The 19,257-nt window shown below is 47.1% G+C and overlaps 3 protein-coding genes across 3 annotated transcripts in view; 1 reads left to right on the top strand and 2 right to left on the bottom strand.

The window, feature by feature from the left end:
* LOC117903847 (E3 ubiquitin-protein ligase highwire) overlaps positions 1-3,806 on the bottom strand; it is a 40,533-nt gene extending 36,727 nt beyond the window's left edge. The window contains exons 1-4 of the mRNA XM_034816305.1: positions 3,364-3,806; positions 1,669-2,770; positions 1,208-1,594; positions 31-1,144 (exon numbers count right to left, since the gene is read on the bottom strand). Of these exons, the coding sequence (XP_034672196.1) occupies positions 31-1,144; positions 1,208-1,594; positions 1,669-2,770; positions 3,364-3,446 (2,686 nt within the window). The 5' untranslated portion in view covers positions 3,447-3,806. The remainder of the gene's footprint in view (positions 1-30; positions 1,145-1,207; positions 1,595-1,668; positions 2,771-3,363) is intronic.
* Positions 3,807-4,124: 318 nt separating this feature from the next.
* On the top strand, positions 4,125-4,847 carry LOC117903877 (NADH dehydrogenase [ubiquinone] 1 beta subcomplex subunit 7). The gene is made up of 2 exons (XM_034816368.1): positions 4,125-4,221; positions 4,290-4,847. Exon 2 carries the CDS (start codon positions 4,291-4,293, stop codon positions 4,642-4,644), a length of 354 nt encoding a protein of 117 aa, XP_034672259.1. The 5' UTR covers positions 4,125-4,221; position 4,290; the 3' UTR covers positions 4,645-4,847.
* A 218-nt stretch (positions 4,848-5,065) lies between these two features.
* Positions 5,066-6,308, bottom strand: LOC117903871 (transmembrane emp24 domain-containing protein 5). The gene is made up of 2 exons (XM_034816361.1): positions 6,268-6,308; positions 5,066-6,124 (listed from the first exon to the last, which is right to left on the bottom strand). The coding sequence occupies exons 1-2, from the start codon at positions 6,277-6,279 to the stop codon at positions 5,420-5,422; spliced, it is 717 nt and encodes a 238-aa protein (XP_034672252.1). The 5' UTR covers positions 6,280-6,308; the 3' UTR covers positions 5,066-5,419.
* Positions 6,309-19,257: the final 12,949 nt, after the last annotated feature.

Raw genomic sequence — 19,257 nt, 5'->3', positions numbered from 1 at the left:
AGCTGTGGGGGAGACGTTCCACACACGCACCATTATCGTTATCCTGCAGGGCAATGCACGTGGCGCACAGACCGCACTTGGCACAGCCCGCATCGCCGTGTCCACAGGGGCAAATGCTGCCCGCCAGCCGCTGTTCGAGCGGCACATTCAGCGCCGAGACGCAGCTGACATTGTAGCCTGTGCACTCGCGGCAGACAATGCAAACGCGGCACTGGCCCTGCACCAGGCTGTGATCGTCGTAGTCGCACAGGGCGGAGAGGTCCAACTTGTAGCGCTTGTCGGGCGGCAGCAGGGCGGCAAAGCAGGAGGCGGCCGAGGAGGAGGAGGCCACATCCTTGACGGGCTGCAGCTTGTTGAATATGCGTCCGCACTGGCCCTTGTTGTTGAGGCCGAACGAGAAGAGCTGCCCCTTGGCATTGAGGGCCACGCAATGGGCCTTGCCCAGCGCCACTTTGGTGATGTGCTGGTCCAGCAGCTCGGTGACAAAGCCCATGGCATCGCAGTGGGCCGTGTCCTTGCCGTACATGATCAGCTTGCCCGCCTTGGTGACGAAGGCCGAGGTGCCATTGTTGCAGGCGGCATGCACCACCACGTGGCCATCGATTTTGGTCATCTTTTTGGGCTTGACGGCCTTCGGCTGGCGCCGGTTCTTGCTGGTGTCCCCATCCTCGCCGCGTCGTGCCGTGCCGGCAAAGAAGACGGTCCCATCGTCGTTCACCAGCAGCGCATGGATGCCATCGTGCCCGACGGCCACATGGACAATGTGCGCCGCCTTCGATATGATCAGTTCGGTGAGCTTCAGCGAGGGCGTGCGACCCACGCACTTGAGGCCCAGCGCCGTCGACTTGCCGTAGTAGTAGACGCGTCCGTTGCTGGCCCGCACCAGGCCGAACTCCTTGCCGCAGGCCATGCCCAGCACATCGACATCCGCGTCGCGGCAGGTGGCCGGCAGCTTGGGCTCGAAGCTGTTGTGCGACGACTGAATGCGCTGCACCTGATGCTGGTTGAGCAGATCGTCCTCGAAGGCCGCGTAGCCCAGAGTGCGGAATTTCTTGCGTGCCAGCTGCAGCGGCAGCTCGAACGGCTGCGGCTCGCTGCTGTAGCTGTTGTGGTACAGATTCAGCTTCTTCACCACCAGCGTATCCTGCGCACAAAAAGGGTTACAGAATGAACAATGAAGCGTTTCAGGGCTGCGCCCCACACTCACGTCGCGGTTGCTGCAGATGGCATGCAGTGAGTCGTCGTCGGTGAAGAGCACATAGTTGATGCCCTCGCGCATGGGCAGCATGTTCAGGGGACTCATCGACTTGAGGGCCAGCGTGTCGAGGCCCACCAGCTGCAGCTGATCGCCCGTGTTGCGGCGACAGTTCCTCCTGAAATACAAGTGCCCCGCGCTGTAGCCCAGCCAGGCGTTTCGCTCGCGCGTAAAGTCATCGTTCTGCGCGTACACATGCCCCTTGTAGGAGCCCCCGAAGCCAGTGCCGATCTTCAGCAGATATCCATCGTACAGCAGATACAGGAAGACGCCGTCGCAGGCCATGGCCGGGGCCGTTTCGGGCCCAGCGGGCCCCACCTCGGGCAGCTTCAAGGGGAACTGAAAAGCAAGAGCAAAAAGACATAGAACAAGGCCACAGCATGGGCCTGGGGCCTGGGGCATGGGCGACTCACCTCATCGATTAGCGAATTGTGCGGCACTCCGTGGCTATGAAAGTCCGGCCGTGTGGGCTTGTTCAGCGCCGCACTGATCACCGTGTGCTGCAGGGCGGCCAGCACTGCCGGCAGCTGGACAATCTGTGCCGAGAGCTGGCGCGGTGACATGAGCATGGCGGCAATCGCTTTGAGCATCTTGCCCGTGTCCCCCCGGGCAATGCACAGGCCCAGGAGAGCGGCACAGGCCATGGCCGACCAGTTGGCCTCAGCGCCAGTCGTGGAGTTGAGCGCCGCCGGCATGGTGGCCAGATCGAGCAGCAGGTCGTACAGCGGATTGATCAGCTCCTCCGGTTCCATCTTGAAGGACTCGGGCTGCTGGCCCTGGATAACGTCGAGCAGGGCCTTGAGCGCCTTGGTGCAGAGCAGCGGCTGGATGTGGCGGGCGTCGGCGATCAGCTCGAACAGACTGCGCAGGCCGGCGCCCACGATGAGCGGAACGGTGGCATAGACGGGCTCCCGTTCGGTGGGCTCCTCGGTGTCCGAGTCCGCGTCGCTGTTGGCGCTGTCGCGCCGGTTGCGCTTGTCGCTGGAGCCACCCGGTCCGCCGGGTCCGATCACCACACCGATGAGGCCAGCGATGGCAGCGCCGCCCGGCGCTATGCCGGGCCCTGCGCCACCGCCGAGCGCACCGGCAGCGAGCGCCAATTGAGCGTGACATGTGCAGTCCAGAATGTTGCTGGCCAGGCAGCTGGCGGCGCACAGCAGGCAGCAGGACGAGTCCAGGTTGGCGGCCCACTTTTTCAGGCCCATGCCAGCCTCCCGGCCGGCACCGCCGCCCTCCTGCAGCAGGGCGTAGCGCGTCTCCGCCTCGAGGACTGCGGTGCGAATGGCCGAGAAGACGGCAAACTTGGAGGCGTTCGGCTCTATCTCGATGTGGCCCGCCGGGAACGAGGGCATGATCAACAGCTGCTCCTTGACCAGCGGCGGATCCAGGGGGTTCACAATGCCGCCAGGATTCCCATCCAGCACGGCGGCGGCAGCTGCGGCCGCCATCGCTGCCGCTGACTTCTCCTTGCGGCTTTTGCGCTTGGTGAGGGTTCTCCTCTCATTGTGGGTTCGTCTGCGTGGGCGGCCAAGAGGGGAGGTGGAGTATCGATTAAACAAATGTGCGTGGGCCGAACAAAAAAAAAGCGTGGGACATTCCTATGGATTCAGGCTTGCATTGAAGTAACGGGACTGCACGGCGCACTCGATATATTTGCAATCGGACGATGAACCAACGGTAATTGGAATTTGAAAGAGTGATGCAGGTCGCGGTCTCTTCGCTCTCGTCTCGTCTCGACTCGACTCTCTCTCTCTCGCGAATGGGATGGCAACAAACACAACACAAACAACAACACACACACACACCAAAATCGACAGCAATTGTGAAGCCAGCAGCTGGCACACAGCCGGGTCAGCTGATGCAGCGGTGCTGCCCACTTGTCGAGCCGATTTTTGAATAGGCCGCCGGGCGGCGACTCATTTCAACCCCGTTTTCGCATCCCCATCCCCGTTTGCCGGGGGTTGATTGAAGCCGGCGGAGGGAGGAGGGCGGTGGAGAGTGCAGCAACTGCCACTGCGGCTGCGGCTGGCGGTGGTTGGATCGATTTTTCAACGCCACAGCAGCAAAAGAGGGATAAAGCCATTGTCCTTTGGACTTATTAGGATTACCTGCGTGTTTGGTTTGTAAACAGCTCGTAGAAATGATCACCATACTTCATGGGATTCAATAGTCCCACCATATTTGCGGGCATCTTTCCGTCGGCGCGGTCAAATCGATATTTTCTTCTCTATATAGATATCTTTGTATATATATACACCTCTGTAAAAACGAGCTGCGTAGGCAGCAGGCAACCGTACCGTACCGAGGAGACCGTACACCGTACCGTTAGCGTTTAACAAGCGAAAATTAGTTGCGAACTTGGTTTTTGTTTTCTTTGGCTAATTTATTGCACAGAGTTTACGAACAAAAAAAAATTGAATTAAACAACTAAGAATTAACTATTTGGCATTGGCATTCTAATAAAATATTGCTAAAACTTGAACTTAACTATCGCCTACGCCATTTGCCATTTGCACTCCGCGGACACACACTTGCAGCAGGGGCAAGTAGCACAACATTTTAAAACTTTTCGATGCAAATGTCGATATATCGATGGCTTAAGCCGCCATTCGATGTTACGTGCGACTATCGATTGTTGGCAGATCCGGCCACTTTGCACTGTGCCACCCCTAACCACCGTCATTGCCGCTGCCCTTTAAATAATGTTCAACTTCCCTCAGCGGGAAGCCAGGATATGCAGTCTGGAAATATTATTGACTTTTCCTTGTTTTCGTCGCATGTCGACAAATTGCACCCTTCATGTCCTGCCAACTGCAGATGACAAATTCAAACAAACTATTTAATGTATCGATACCACTCTGACCAGCTGCACAGGTTGGCAGCACTGTGCAGCAGCTGTCAAAGGCGAAGAAGAAGCAGAGTACTGACAGCAGGGCCGCAACAAAATCGACGAGAAAACATTTTACGTAATTAATTTTGTGTGATTTTGAATGCTTTTACATGCCCTAACCGATGTTGTTTGTCTTACTCCTAGGATGGGCAACGCTGTGAATCACTATCTGAGACCAGATGTGACACCCGGTCCGGACGTGGTGCCCTCATTCGACCCAATGTTGGGATTTGAGTCGCGCAAGGAGCGCGTCATGATCGCCACCCAGGAGGAGATGGAATCGGTGAAGCTGCCGCTCGAGGATCGCGACTACTGTGCCCACAAGCTGATCGCCTACCAGGCCTGCCGCTCCGACAAGTTCCCCTTCGTCTACCAATGTGCGCACGAGAAGCACGAGTACTTGACCTGCGAATACGAGGACTATGTCCTCCGCATGAAGGAGTTTGAGCGCGAGCGTCGACTGCTGGAGCGCCAGAAGCGCCTAAACAAGGCTGCCTAGGTCTGCACTTGGCCTTTGCTGTTAATCCTTCACCCTCCAACACACCAAAACAAACAACCACGGCCCAGGCCACTAAGCTGCTGCTGCGTGCGGAGTGCAGGTTGCTGCAGCTGCCACTCCACACACACAACCACTGCCCGTTGCAGGCGAGCATTTCCAGCTGGAAATGTCAATAATAAACACCATGCTAGTAATAATGTGGATTGGATTGGCTTACTTTTTTTTTTAGTGAATTAAATGGAAAAAAACTGTTGAAAAAAAACCAGATTAAAGTTTTCTCTGGTGCTGGGCAGCGAGCAGATAGGAGCTGGCAGGCGCTCGGGGGCAGCGCAGGGACGATTGCACGGGCAGAATGCATTCCAATTTGGAATGGATAAAATGGATGCTCGATGCTTTGTTTTGTTTTGTTTAATTGATTTTATAACCTCTTAGTGTTGCTCTTAGAACTACAAATTGCTTTTGTTTAACAATGCCTCCTGCACAGCACAATCACACACTCACGCACGCAAGCACACACGTCGGTACACTCTGTATATATATGTTTATATACAGAGAAATTGTTTCAATGTTCAATAAATATGTTCGTTTGTATGTTTCTATATCCTAGGATGATGGCATGGCAAGCGGGGGCTCTTTACATACTAATTGGCATTGAAAATGTCCAAATTGAAGTTGGAAATGCTGTTGGACCTGCACCTGCACCTGGAGCTGGAGCTGGAGCTCTCGCACATCTTTGGTAAACTCTTCACCGTATTGCTGTCTCGTCGAAGCTGCATCAAATGCCCAGCTTGCGCCACAGATGATGCATGCGGCCGTGCGTCTCAAAGATGCTGCGCAGCATGAAGACCTGTATGAGGCCGACGCCAATCATGGCGCTGATCTGCAGCATGGACCAGTGGTTGACCTTCTGGAAGTTCGTCTCCGCCAGATTGCGGTCGCGGGCCTCGTGCGAGCGCAGCATGTCCTGCAGCTGGCGGGCCTTGTTCAGCTGCAGGCGAATGCGACCGATAAAGTCCATGATGTCCTGCACCTTCATGTCGTAGTACTCGTCGGGCGTGAGATCGGCCAGATCCTCGTTCCACTGCGTATCCCCATGATGCTGATCGCCCTCTCGCTCCACAATCAGCTCGAAGAAGACCGTCTTGCGGTTGATCATGCTGAAGCTGTTGTCGAAGCAGAAACGATAGTCGCCCTCCTTCTCCACGTCGTGGCGGTGCATGTTCTCCGGCTTCTTGAAGTCGCTGACTATCACCAGGCCAATGGGATCGAGCAGGGTGAAGCTGATGTCCAGATCCCCGTGCCCGCCATCGATCACCTGGTACTCGAAGTCAATCGTCTCGCCCTGCTTGACGCTATGGTACAGGCACTCCGTCTTGCGCGCATCCACATAGACGGTCATCTCCTTGTCGTAGCCATTCGCCGGCTGCACCAAGCAGAACACCGGCAGCAGGAGCAGCCAGGCCAACAGCTTCACTTGCGGCTGCATTGGGGAGAACGGAACAGAACGAAACGAGCAGTGAGTAAGCGCTACCAAAGCACGCACACATTATCTATATCTTGCCTTTATCGTGCTTTTTTTGGGGGGCACGCAGCGTCTTTTTTTAATATTTTTTTTGTGCTTACCGTTTTTTGCATAGCGACTAGTGACCAATGTGACCGCGAAATGATCGATCTAATATACCGTCCGGGCGTTGAAAATATACCGAAATATACTTTTCGATTTCCAAATATACCGAAAATATAGCGGAGTCTTAAATCATATTCTTCGAAAGATATTTATTTAACTCACTCAACCACCCGTTTCTAACTACTGGTGCTTTCATCGAGCATTGATAATCATTATTAACAAATCGCATCACATTATTAAATGTTGCCATTAATGCTGCCACATGGTGGCCATATCACTAAAAATTGCTAATAATAAAAGACGCCAGATGGCGCTTCGATAAACGTTTTCTCAAATTCAAATATTTGAAATTGTTGAATAATCGCAGAGGGTAAGAGCGTAAGCCCCTGCCTTGCCCCATTTTTCGGCCCAGTGGCATTCCACTTTCCATACCTGATACCGTCCACGGTCTGTCTGTTGTTCGCCTTGTCCTTGTTCTCATTTTCATTCGATTTGTTTACATTTCTTTTCTTCTTGTTCCATGTTCTCCTCTTTGGTTTTTGTGTGTTGCCCATTTGCCTTTGCTATCAGTTGGGTGGGACCCAATAAAACTACAATAAGGTATTCAAATTAGTTACATTTGTGTGACAATTGTTGATTAGAGCGGGTGTGTGGTGTTGGGGGGGTAGGCTTAAACTCATTCACGCGGAAAGTGGTGCTCTTTGGTCAATGGGATCCGAAATCACATGCAACATTTTCAGGGCTAAGCGCACCCTAATCCCCACCCCACTCAATGCCACTTGACCACAAGCGCTATCAAAATTCTATTTATCATCATTACTTGATTGAGTTCATTTCCTCTTCTTTGGGTTCTTTTTTGTAACAACCTAATTGCGTAATCAACCGCTCCCCCGCCCTGCCTTGCCCACCCCCACAGATATGGCAATCTTATCGTAGCTCGGAGAAACGGAACGAAATGGATCGGGTACGCGTACCGTTAGCCAGTCGCCATGACGTTGATAAAGCGCCGGCGAACCGATTAGATTAACAGCAGTTGCCTCTTGCCTCCTGCCTATTATCCATCTAGCCACATCCACGTATTATGCTCCATCATAAATGATTTGGTTATATTGTATGACATATGAATACTTCAGAAGGTGCTTTGAAAAGCAGACCCCGAATGGGGAAATAATAAATATGGGGAGCTAAAATATGGGGAAATTGCGGGAACTTACTTTTGTCTATTTTCTTTAAGAAAGATTCAGGACTTGCCAGACGCGGTAGAGATTTGTAAGTTTTAGGCGAAAATCTAATTGTTTCTTATCATGGCGCTGGGGCTGGTTCTGCGTCACGTAAGCCAAAATATGACGCAGGTGTGTTCTGGCAAAAAACATGCATGCAAGTACATAAATCATAGAACTTGGAAATGGCAAGAAAAAAACAAAGACAAGACAAGCACAGCAAAACAGTTTTCATCATCATAAATTACAAACATACTCGCAGTAGTTATCCTTATCGATGCTACAACAAGAAACACCGCACCGCACCGCACCGCACCGCACATACCCCATCCACGCCTGCTACCTCAACATGAGTTTGAGCCGCGGCCTGATTGCCTGGTAAATTGAAATAGTACTCAGACCTTGATCAATCAAACGTTTCTCCGACATGACCATCGATAGTGTGCACACGAAAAATTACAACCAATTGAAAACGCACAAAAAACAAAAGAAAACAAACAGAACAAATCGTGAATTGAGAAGTACCAAAGGCTTTTAGAAAGTGCTAGAAACGGCACTTAAAGCTCTTTAACCTTCAGCATGGATACCCAAGAAGAGAAGGTCGGGTAGGGCTGCCGCCCAGGGAGAGAGAGAGAGAGAGAGCGAGAAAGAGAACGAGCTGCTGAGAACAAGCAGCATGCCGGTAAAAGGACAAAAAGCACATGTGAAAAATTGCACGTGCAGCGGGAGAGGAGAGTTAACTGGAGTATTGCACAGCGCAGGCGTTGTCGAAACTTCCCCTAAATTCCCAAGAATAATTTTGCGGCGAATTGTGAGGAGAGCAAGAACTACCACCAGAGCGCACCACACCTCAACATCAACCTCAACACCTCAACCTCAATGCACCAATCCACCACCCCCTTGCCATGCACAGCAGATGCAAGAGAGAGCTGCTGCTATTATCCTCATCTTAAAAGAGCGAGGCGTATGAAGACGAAGAGTAATTGCGAAATAAAAACAGCTGCAGTTGATGTTAATGATAAGCAAACATATCCAGAAATATGTACATACATATTTATGTATGTACATACATATGTTCTTACATGTATGCATTTGTGTCAGTGTGTGCATAAATTAAACGTTTGAACTCTGACCCTTCTGCCCTGGCGACGCTTGTGGGGTTAAGGCTAATTGAGTGCACCCTAACAGTGCCCAAACAGCCACAAAACAATGTTAACGAGCAGACGCTGGCAAAGCTGCAGGCACTGCTAAACTGTATTTCGAATATTCGATGGTTAGCTTCTCCATCTTGGTTAATTTTTGGATAATTTATATTATCTATGCAATTCCCAGTTACTTGATGCATGTGTAAGAACATAAATGCATTCATATGTACGTCATACATGTAAAAACATCACATAACAGCGTCTACGCTTTGCCGTTACTCTTCTTTGCTCTTCTGTTCTTTTTTTGTGTTCAGGTTGGACATTTTCATGCCTTTTTTTGGGCACAGACGAATTCACTTTCGTGTGTGTTTCCCCCAAAAACAGCATTGTAACCAGAGCAGGCGGGAACTAGCCGAAATTTGTAAATATGCTCATATGTACATATGTATGTACATATATGTATAATTATGCACCTAAATATTTGCATACATACATATGTACATATGTATGCAGATATATGTATGTATAATCTGCGAGGAAGGTTCCTTCCTATTAAGCGTAAAAGCTGAATCTAAGCTTGGCCTACAGCTGTTATCTCTCTATGTACACATGTAAATACGTGCATTAATATATGTACATATGTACATACACATGTATGTATGTATGTACATACATATGTATGCTACCAGAATCGATCACCGGCGGTTGGGGGAAGTGGGGAATATATAGTATAGGCTATTCCTCAGAGAGTATGAGAGACAGAGTTTGCGGGATAGAGAGAGAGATTTTTTTGGTGTGTCTGATGCGTATAACCATATTTGGCATTGCATTTGTTCAACTGCAGTTGCCTCTTCCTCTTTCGCTGTGTACCGCTGCACAATAGAGAGAGACGGAAAGAGAACGAGAACGCAAACGTTGAGCAGCCGGCGAGAGAGAGCGCGAGTGGCGCATGAGCATAAACCGAGCTTGTAGCATAGGCTCTCTCCCCACACTCCCTCTTTTGCACAATGTCCCACACTTATGCATGCACATGCAGGCAAGCAGGCAGACAGACCGGAAAAGACCAGAGAAAGAGAGAGAGAGAGAGAGAGGGAGAGAGACAAGAATGAAATAATAAAAATAAATTTGAACTTGAACTTCCCGCAACCCCGTCTTGGGTGCGTTGCGTGTGAGCGTGTCCGTGTACCAAGTGTGTATGCGTGTTAGTGTTCATGCAGTGTCGACGCCCCCGCCCAAAAAAAAAGCCGGCGAAAAATATACATATGTATGTACATATCTCCATCCCACTCCATCCTTTTGCTTCTGCTTGATTTTGTATACCCTTACAGAGAGTAATTTTGACATATTAAAAATAAAAATGAGAATGTTCTCGAACAGTCGAATACATAAAGGAAAGACCCGTAGGAACGGTGGATCAGCGGGTTCCGGCCGTGGCTTAAGGCCTGCCTTTGGCTTGGCTTCTTTTGCTTTCCTCTCTTGGGCTTTGGTTTGACCATATTTGAACTGTTTATTGTCTACCTGTTCGAGTTCTCCACCCTATCTCTCTCTTTTTCTCTCGCTGTCTGTTGCCTTTTTTGAATCTTCCAGTCCATCATCTTCGTCTTTGCTTTCGTCTTCTGGATGGGTGCACGTGCATGCGCTTTGAATATTAAAAACCATTTCGATCGCTGCGAATGTACATACATAATCATTACTTGATTCATTTTCATCTTCATTTGGTTGCTGGTTTTCCCTTTTATCATTTTTATTTTTATTTCTTCCCTCATCCACCATCCTGCTGTGATCGGCATTCATAATGTGGCTCCGTTTCCGCAGCGACTGATCAAGTGTGTGTGCATATGTATGTATGTGTCTGTGTGTGTGTGTGCGCTTGTCTGCATATGGAGATTAGCTTATTCTGACAATGGGACTGAGCGACCAATTTCAGTATGAACTTCCTCTGCCATTTAAATATGTACATATGGAGATAAATACTATGTACATACATATGTACATATGTATGTGCATACGTACAAGTCATTCTGATTTAATATATTTAGCAACGAAATATTATCAGTTTAATAATGATCCTAATTATCAGTTATATAAAGATAGCAAACTCGCGTATTTCATGCTGCATATTAAATTATTTGTCCAGTTTATGATAGTTCATAACTGTTGTGCATTCCATCATTACATAGATGTCCAGAATTTGAGTACTTCCCCCTTCAAGCATTATCCCTGGACATGTCGGCTCGCACAATTTCAAGCTCAACCTTGTACAGGCCCGAAGGTGTTCAGGGTTGAATTGAAAAACAAAACCATCTCAAGGGAAACATTCTTTGCATTGATGATATGAGAGAACCTTCAGCTGGTGGGGTTTGTGAGCGTGTCCGCTGATAAGTTGGGGAAGCCCAACGATACTGAAAACCCAAAAGAATCCGATACGTGGTGTAATCACAGCCGTTTTGCCTTCATACGGAAACACCTGACTGTCTCTATCGGCTTACACACACACACACACGCACGCACAAAGGCACACTGCAGCCAGGGCCAGGTACAGTGGGGTATTTGGTATCGGTATCTTCAATTCGGAATTTTGGTTTTTGAAGCATTAGCTTCACGGTGAATGACTCATGACAACCCCTTGCCTTGCCCCCAACAAAAACACAATACAAAAAGTGCACTTCGAATTTTGCTCCTTTTTTCGAGCGATTCTGTGTGTGTGTCTTTTTGGGATTCATTGTTTTGTATGCTCTTGGGGCTTGGCGACGGAAGCGACAGCCACGCCCTTGCTGGAACTGTCATAAATTAACACCCAGCCCCAACCCCATGGTGGGATGGTCGGAAGGCAGTCGGAGAGGGAGCATTCGACGTCGTCTTAAAGGGATCTTTGAGATTGGGCTGTGAATGCCTTTCCACTTAAAGATTTTTATGAAATATTTATGTATGTATCATTAAAGCCTGGGGGTAATGACAGAGACAGAGACAGGGACAGGGCGGTACTTGAGTTTATCGAAGAAGACGATGGATGGAAGGCCGAGGCCTCTTAAGTTCTGTTATTTCATGAGTTTTGAGGCATCAATTTTAAAAGAAGATATTGGATGAGGGAAAATAATTCCGATTGTTCAAATAAAAAAGAGCGAAAGCTGATCTTTGGAAGTTATTTGTCAGTCGCAGAATACAAATGAAATAAACAAAAAGTCAGTCGAAAGAATTTGCAATGCTGGCACTCATTTCACAGTGTCAACACAATGCACTGGGTGCATGGATCCCATTGCCTAACGATTGTTTAGATTGGCCCCTGTATGTATAAGAATTCAATCCGACTCAAAGACTTTCCTCAGAATTCTTGCTCTCGATAAAGGTAGTGCCTCCCTAGAAATCTTTCTTTTAAAGATATTTATACTCACTCTCTCCCAGTGTGGCTTGGTGGCTTCTTCTTTCTGTTATCTGCTGTGGAAATTTGAATGTAACCGGAAGGCCCCTAGAATGTTTCAACAATGAGTGGCTACTTTTTGGGCATTTCCACCGATAAAATTGGAAGATTCTGCCCTGGGCTCTGGCTCAGAGGCTTAGCCTGATTAGTCAGTCCAACCACCATAATCATCAGCACCACCAACACATTAATAACAGCTGATACTCGGGGGTTACAGATTCGGTTGCATGTTGCCCCAGGACAGATCCGGGAAGCCGAACCAGCGCACCCACCCCCGGCCTGGTGGTGGTGGGACGGCTGTGACGGGTGCTCGGGCCTCCGTCTGGTGTTTGTTCTCAAGGTTGAGCCGCAGGCGACCCTCATTTTGGCAATCGCACAGTCCCATAAACAGATATCCCTCGGAATACGATTGCCCATTCCCTTTTTGGGGGTGGTAATTGTAACTGCCAAAAGCCACCCCTATACATACCCTATAGCCCGAACGGGTGAATCATTTCCACTGCTGTGCTGCTGCTTAATTTTTGGTTTTTATTTTCGTTTCATTTTGCCAAAAATTTCGCAGAAAATCAGGGAAGTGGAAACGGTGCACGGCACGTGTCGCTTTCACAAAAATTGATTGGGAAAATCTCCCAAAAACGAAGCAGATTGGCGATGAGTCATGCGCACAAAAATGTTTGAAGATGAATGCATTCAAGCAAATTGCATACCACTTTTGGTTTTGCTTTTCTTTTAGCGATTTTTGTTTGTTTCAAATGCTTAGAAATGGAAATGCAATTCGTTGCGGTCTGTTTCCACAGTCCAAAAAGCGTGCAAAGCGATGCTCAAGCGAGGCTGCCACTAGGCGGTCTTACTCTTACTCTCAAAGCACGAGGGGAAATGTTGGAGAAAAGCTCTGCACAATTGAAGATCGAAAGATTCCCAACGAATTCCCTAAAACAAGTCAAGAAATCATAACAAATTCCATTTATTGAAACAGCCAGATCGTGTGCACCCATGGGCCTGACACAACAAACGCAAAACAACTCCGTTATAATCCACTTGCAGCAGCAAACCCGGTTAACACACACATGCAAATGTTGGATGGGAAAATAAATACGGGTAAGTGGAGTATTGTTTCAGGTCAGGCCTGAAGCAGCAGCAGCAGCATCGTAAGTAAATTGCGCTGCACATGCAACAAACAAACACACAAAAGAGCAACAAAATGCTTAAAATGTAACTAGTACGAGAAAATACATCTGATCTGAATTAATAAACGAAACACGAACTAGAAGCAGTCTTCTTATTGATGTTCTTGGACTCAAAGAGTACTTAGAAGGGGGGTCCAGCGACCCACTGAATGATATTCTTCCACCAATCGCCCATCCCATCACTCTGTCTCATGGGTGGTAGCCCCGGTGGCACCGTGGAACGGTATCAAAATTTACTTTCGCAAACATTTGCCTAATAATTGGAAACTCCAAATAAATAAATGCATAAAAAACGTTTATTGTTGCTGCATGGTTCATTGTGGACATTGGTGCGGTGCGTTCACTGAAATTCTGATTAGCCAGTGAAAGTCTTTCCTCCATTTCTTTCGACTCTTTTTTTGGCCTTAAACCGTTAACCATTTTTGACTTGATCTGGTATTGTCGCGTTGTCCGGTTGCCGTTTTGTATGCGGACAACACTGGCGCCCGTTTTGCACTGAAGATCGCCGGATAACGGACAACGGACAACGGTCCGCTATTGGCATGAATGGCGTTACCTAATACACGTGGAGCAGTGGAGCAAGGGAAGGGAGGGCAAGGAAAGATCACAGATGATGCACTGCTTACCCTCTGGAGTGGAGCACACGCAAAAAGCTAAACAAAAAGGTCGCAACAACAATTTTTGTGACTGAATTTGGTGAAAAATGTACTCCCCCCTCCATATGGGGTACATCTGTTGACAATATGCCAGTGTAGCTCAGTGTTGTTTTTGGCTAGTTTCCTGAGAAGCAATGTGTAGTAAAACGGCGGATGCAACGCCTTTTACAGGCAGACACACACACACACGCACTCACACAACAGCAGTATCCCTAAAGCTCTCTGGCTTTTGGGGCGGAGGTCACGCCTACGATCAGGTTCACTTTTGTATCTGTGTTGTATATGGAGAACAATTTGAGTTTCCGCTTTTTGCGATGCCCCACATACAGCAGGTATATTTACTTTGACCGAATGCTTGCAACGCAGATGCACGATCAATCAGCTTTACGTTAAATATTTGCGATAAACTTGCAAAGGGTATCGAGAGCTTCGACCCAGCAGCTAGACTTCCTCTCTTGTATCGAATGTCGAAAATAGTTTTGTTACATTTTGTCCATAAACAACCATCACTCACACACACACACACACACACACACACACGCATACACGAACACGCATGATGCCATTGCATGTACATTTTTGGTACAAAAGCCGATAAAGGCTTCTCAATCGCTCTCGTTGTCTCTATCTCCCTCTGGCATTCGCGTTCGAACATCGCTCCATTCGAAATGCCAACGGCCAAAAACGGGCAGCGGTGTCGTCGTCATCGTTGACGTCGCAGCCAGCGCAGCTTAAGCGGCGACAGCTCAATGTCAATGGCTCTTCCAAGCTTTTGCTTTAACGAATATGTGTATGCGTGTGTGTGCGAAAGCAAACCCGAAAATACAACCAAAAGCAAATAAATTATACAAAAATTAAATAAAAAATGCCAAAAACGTTGACTCTTCTTTGGGTGTATGTATGTTGCTTTTTGCTTGTTTCTTTCGTTTCGTTTCTTTTCGTTGCTTTTATTTTTATTTTTTCGAGTTTTTTCTTTAAAATTGTATTTTTGCATTAATGGGCAGAGAGGACCTTACAGTCTCTCAATATTGTCGGCGTACAAGAGGTCCTTCACGAAAATTTTCGTAAATAAAACATGTATTACTTTGATAACATTGCACATCGCCCATTTCTTTGTAGTTATTGTACATATGTATGTACATATGTACATACAAATGTACATAAATATCTGTATGCATACGAAATGGATTTTTATAGCATTTGGCTCTGTATCAAAGTTTGATTGAATGATTGAGCAGACATGTGTACATACATATGTATATATTTACATATGTGAAAGTGAAACGTCCATAAAAATAGTGTCATATTTACCCGTTGACCGATTATTTCGAACGTTATCCCGTTAACAAATGTCTAATGTGTGTGAGTATGTTTGGAGGAGACGCAGTAAGCACAAAACTTTCATTGAGAACCAAAGAGAAAAAGGTGTACATATGCATGTACATATGTACATAGTATGTTTCAAGACTTTGAACACCCTTGTCGCGTGTATTTTGATTTTAAAAAGTCTTTCTTAAGATAATCCAAAATAAAATTTTCAATGTAAAAGACGACAAATATAAATACATTACTCTGCCGAATGAGAATATCAGTATAACAACATGGATCCGATTCAGTTTCAAGGGTATCAAAGTCACGGCCCCCGGGGCTCAATGTGTGCCTCCATTTCCAGACAGATCACCGTTTTTTTTTTGTATCGTACCGTATCTATGCACTCTGCAGGTTAGTTGAATAGGAACAAACAATTCTAGAACAAATTCATAACGGAGAGAAAGGCAATAGTCTCTTGGGACCTAAGCAATTATGAGTATTATGAGGATTAATTATGAGGATGCACTCGTACAAATTATACAACATGCACATTTGTATGCTCCTAAGTCGCTGTCCATAGGTGTCATGCTCAATATTTTTTTCCATGCCAGCTTCTTCCGTTGCTGGGGAAACAAACGGGTTCGTTCTCTTTTTGCTGCTGCTATGCTCCCGCTCGCTCTGTTGATGATGGCTGCTGCTGGCCGCTGTTTTTGGAGCGCGGCTCAAGCTCTGCTTCTGTTTTCTCATTTCTTTCCCATTGCTTTTGCTATTTTAGCAATTTCAAACGTAACTGCTGCTGCTGGTGCTGACTCCGACTGCGACTTGTTTGTTCTTCTGTTGGGATTCGTTCTCTCGCCCAAGCAACGGTTTTTGCTGTTGCTGCTGATGATGATCAGACACTAGCTGCATCTCGCTCGCACTTGCTTGCGGCCTTATGAACGCCAAACGGGTCTCCCCATCTCAATTATTTATAATTTTTTCGTCAGTTTGACTTATATTTTGTTGTTGTTTACCGTTCAACTCGTTTAGCTTTTTCTATTGTTAAGCAAAACGAAAACAAAAAAACCAACGGCTCGACTTTTGTGTATTTTAGATGACGACGTTAGTGTTTCTCTGGTATTTTTTGCTGCTTGTTTGTTCGTAGTAATATTTATTGTGGTATTTGTAGTACATTACGTTTCCAGTCGATGATTCATTTAAAAAACATGGGAATTGAAACTGAGCTGGCCGGACCGGACGCTCTGTCTCGCTCCCACGCCGAGAGCTGTCGCGTCATGTCGACCCGAAGGTTTGGCGCTCGTTCACTCTCTTTAACCCTGCATCCAACGCTCTCCTGTGTACATGTGCATGTGTGTTTGAGTGTGTTTGTGTGGGTTGCATTCGAAGTCGTGTGGAAGATGACTCATCCATTGACCCATGGAGCTCAAGCTATCACTAAATTCCAAGATCTTCACACAAATCTTTCGATTTCCACTTGAGCGTGACTCATATTATTGTTGTCTTATCGGCACGCACTATACTAATACAACTACTAGAAAACGTTTCGTATTTATTTTCGGGTTCCATAATACTTATCAGAAATTTAATAATCACATACACATAAACTTATATTTCATTATAATTTATAGGCTGTTGGGCAACAGTAATGTCCATAGCTCTATTTATGGGTGTGATAAGCGGACAAGGCGCCAGCGATATTGCTTTCCAATCAGCCAATTGCAGAGGAAGTGCAGGGAGGAGGATGAGGAGTAATGGAGATAATAATGGAGATACGCAGCACAAGTATTGTGGTTTTTATAGGACCAATTCAACGGACCAAATGATAACTGAAAGGATTAAAAGCTCATTAAATTTCAGACTCTGATCTAAACGAAAGAGCGGACGAGCCTTTGGCGAACTTTCTGTCATTTTCACACTCTAAAAGGCCTCGCCCTCCCACATGCGGGCTGGCTATCGCATTGTCACAATCTCTGCCCATAAGTACTTTCTCCAGCATTATGTGGAGAACAGAACAAAACAGAACAGAACCCAACCCGCAACGCTTTGGGAGGCCTCACGCAATGCTTTCCGCTTTGTACCCGGTAAAATCTGGATATGGCTGGGAGTATCTCTGTGCCCGAATCTGGGTGTGTCCTGGCCTGGGCTGGCCTGGCCCGCTTCTGTTGCACGCTGCTCTGGTGCCATCCTACCCCTCCCCTACACACACCCAGAAATGTGCGCCAGCTCACGTGTGTGCGCTTTTCAATTTGTGTAATTACGGGCGACGTCGACGGCACTGGGCATGAAAATGCTGCAAGAAATGGCATCTTTATTTGAATTTTCCATTGTCTGTCCGTTTAATTGACGTGGCTCACACGCAGGGGACGGTGACAGGGGTAGGGGAGAGGCCCAGCTGATGGCAATCGACCGCATCGGGCCAACCCTATGGGGTTCCGGAATAAACAAAATCGACCATGGGATACTTTACTCAGTCTTATCGGAATCCAAACAGAAGTCTCATATCGAGGGCTGCACTCACACGTGCATTGCTTTCGCATGTTGAATATACCCATGTGACCTGCGAGGTAACTGTAAACATCATCACCCCCGGCATCACCTGGAATGAAGTGGAATAGGAATGGCAATGGTAATGGGTACGGCAATAGGGCATGTGTGTGTGTGTGTGTGTTAGTCTGTAGGCGCACTTATTCTCTGTACATGATACATATGTTTTCCCAATGAAACACAGACTCACGCTTAGTCAGGTATACTTATAAAGAAATGTTCATTATAAGCCTCTTTTAGGTTTGCAACCCACATTCTTGTGGCTAGCTGCATCCACAGTGAAGATTAGCTGAGAGTTCTCCCGCTTTGGATGCCCAACAAAGACACGATCAATGGGTTATCCAGGGCGTAAACACTGTATAATATTTCATGCTCTCTCTCTCTCTTTCTTTCGCAGTTACTTCATCATGCAAATATGTTGCTATAACCTTATAAATGAATCGTGAAGTTACCAGCGGCACTGACCTCTGGATTACCCTGTTGGAAAAACATCCTCATTTACATAATTAATATATACTTTAATACCTGCAATTATTCACTAATTGGCTATGCAGTCATATTTAGAAACTTTATACATAGACAAAATATCGATTTGTGAGTATTTTATTTAAGTGAAATCTAATAAAATCTACAAGGTGAAACTTCAGCGTAGCAAGGGTATCAATGCTTCGTTATGTGTCCACCCAAGAGCCAAGACAAGAGCAGGGCTTTGCTGCTGCTACAGTTTCAAAGACGGATTACCAGTCACTGCTGCTGCTGCTCAGTAGACCGACCGACCTCGCACTCCCACCCACGTACAATTTTTGCTACTTTTTGCCCACATTTCTTCCAATGCCAGCCGCAGCGCTAATCAGATGCGATGCCCAAGCCAGCAGCAGCAACAACAACAAATGCAACAGTAGAGAAAACAACAACTACAACAACGCGTCTCGCCTAAGCTGGCGCCGCCATAAACAAGACAAGACGTGCAAGAAGAAGCAAGAAAAAAAGAGCCTAGAGTCAGAGGGGCGGCGGCGGGAAAGGTGTCGGCCGCCGTCTAAGCGTCTGGTCTGTTGTCTGTCTCTCGCACACTTACACACCTCTTTTACAATTTCTGTTGCACCTTACAGCTTGAGTTAGATTCTGCTCCTTTGCCCATACCTTTCGCAAAAGGTAAAATCCAGCACTCCATCAATGTAAATATGTATGTATGTACATATGTTCGCGCGTGTGTGTGTGTGTGTGTGTGTGTGTAACGTCTGACCGGCAAACTAAATGAATGACTCAATGAAATTTTGTCACCCTGCCCAGACAACCTTTTTATTGAGCAATTTTAAAAGGGATTTCGTTGAAAATACATCACACCCACTTTTTACTGTTTACTGTTTACATTTATTACTCATCGTTCTTGTGGGAGTTTGTCATCCAGGCATAGAATGGACAGACAAAGACAGAAGGTACAACTTTTCTATTCAAAGCGTTCTCCTCCCTCATAACAGCATATCTTATGAGTAGAGAGAGTACCA

Source organism: Drosophila subobscura, chromosome A (genome assembly GCF_008121235.1).
Source record: "Drosophila subobscura isolate 14011-0131.10 chromosome A, UCBerk_Dsub_1.0, whole genome shotgun sequence".
Taxonomy (NCBI): Eukaryota; Metazoa; Arthropoda; class Insecta; order Diptera; family Drosophilidae; genus Drosophila; species Drosophila subobscura.
The sequence above is the reverse complement of the archived record's forward strand: the minus strand, read 5'-3'. Positions and strand labels throughout refer to the sequence as shown.

Bases quoted from the DNA above. Each gene is read 5' to 3' on its own strand.
- LOC117903877 (XM_034816368.1), top strand. From the start codon at position 4,291: ATGGGCAACGCTGTGAATCACTATCTGAGACCAGATGTGACACCCGGT.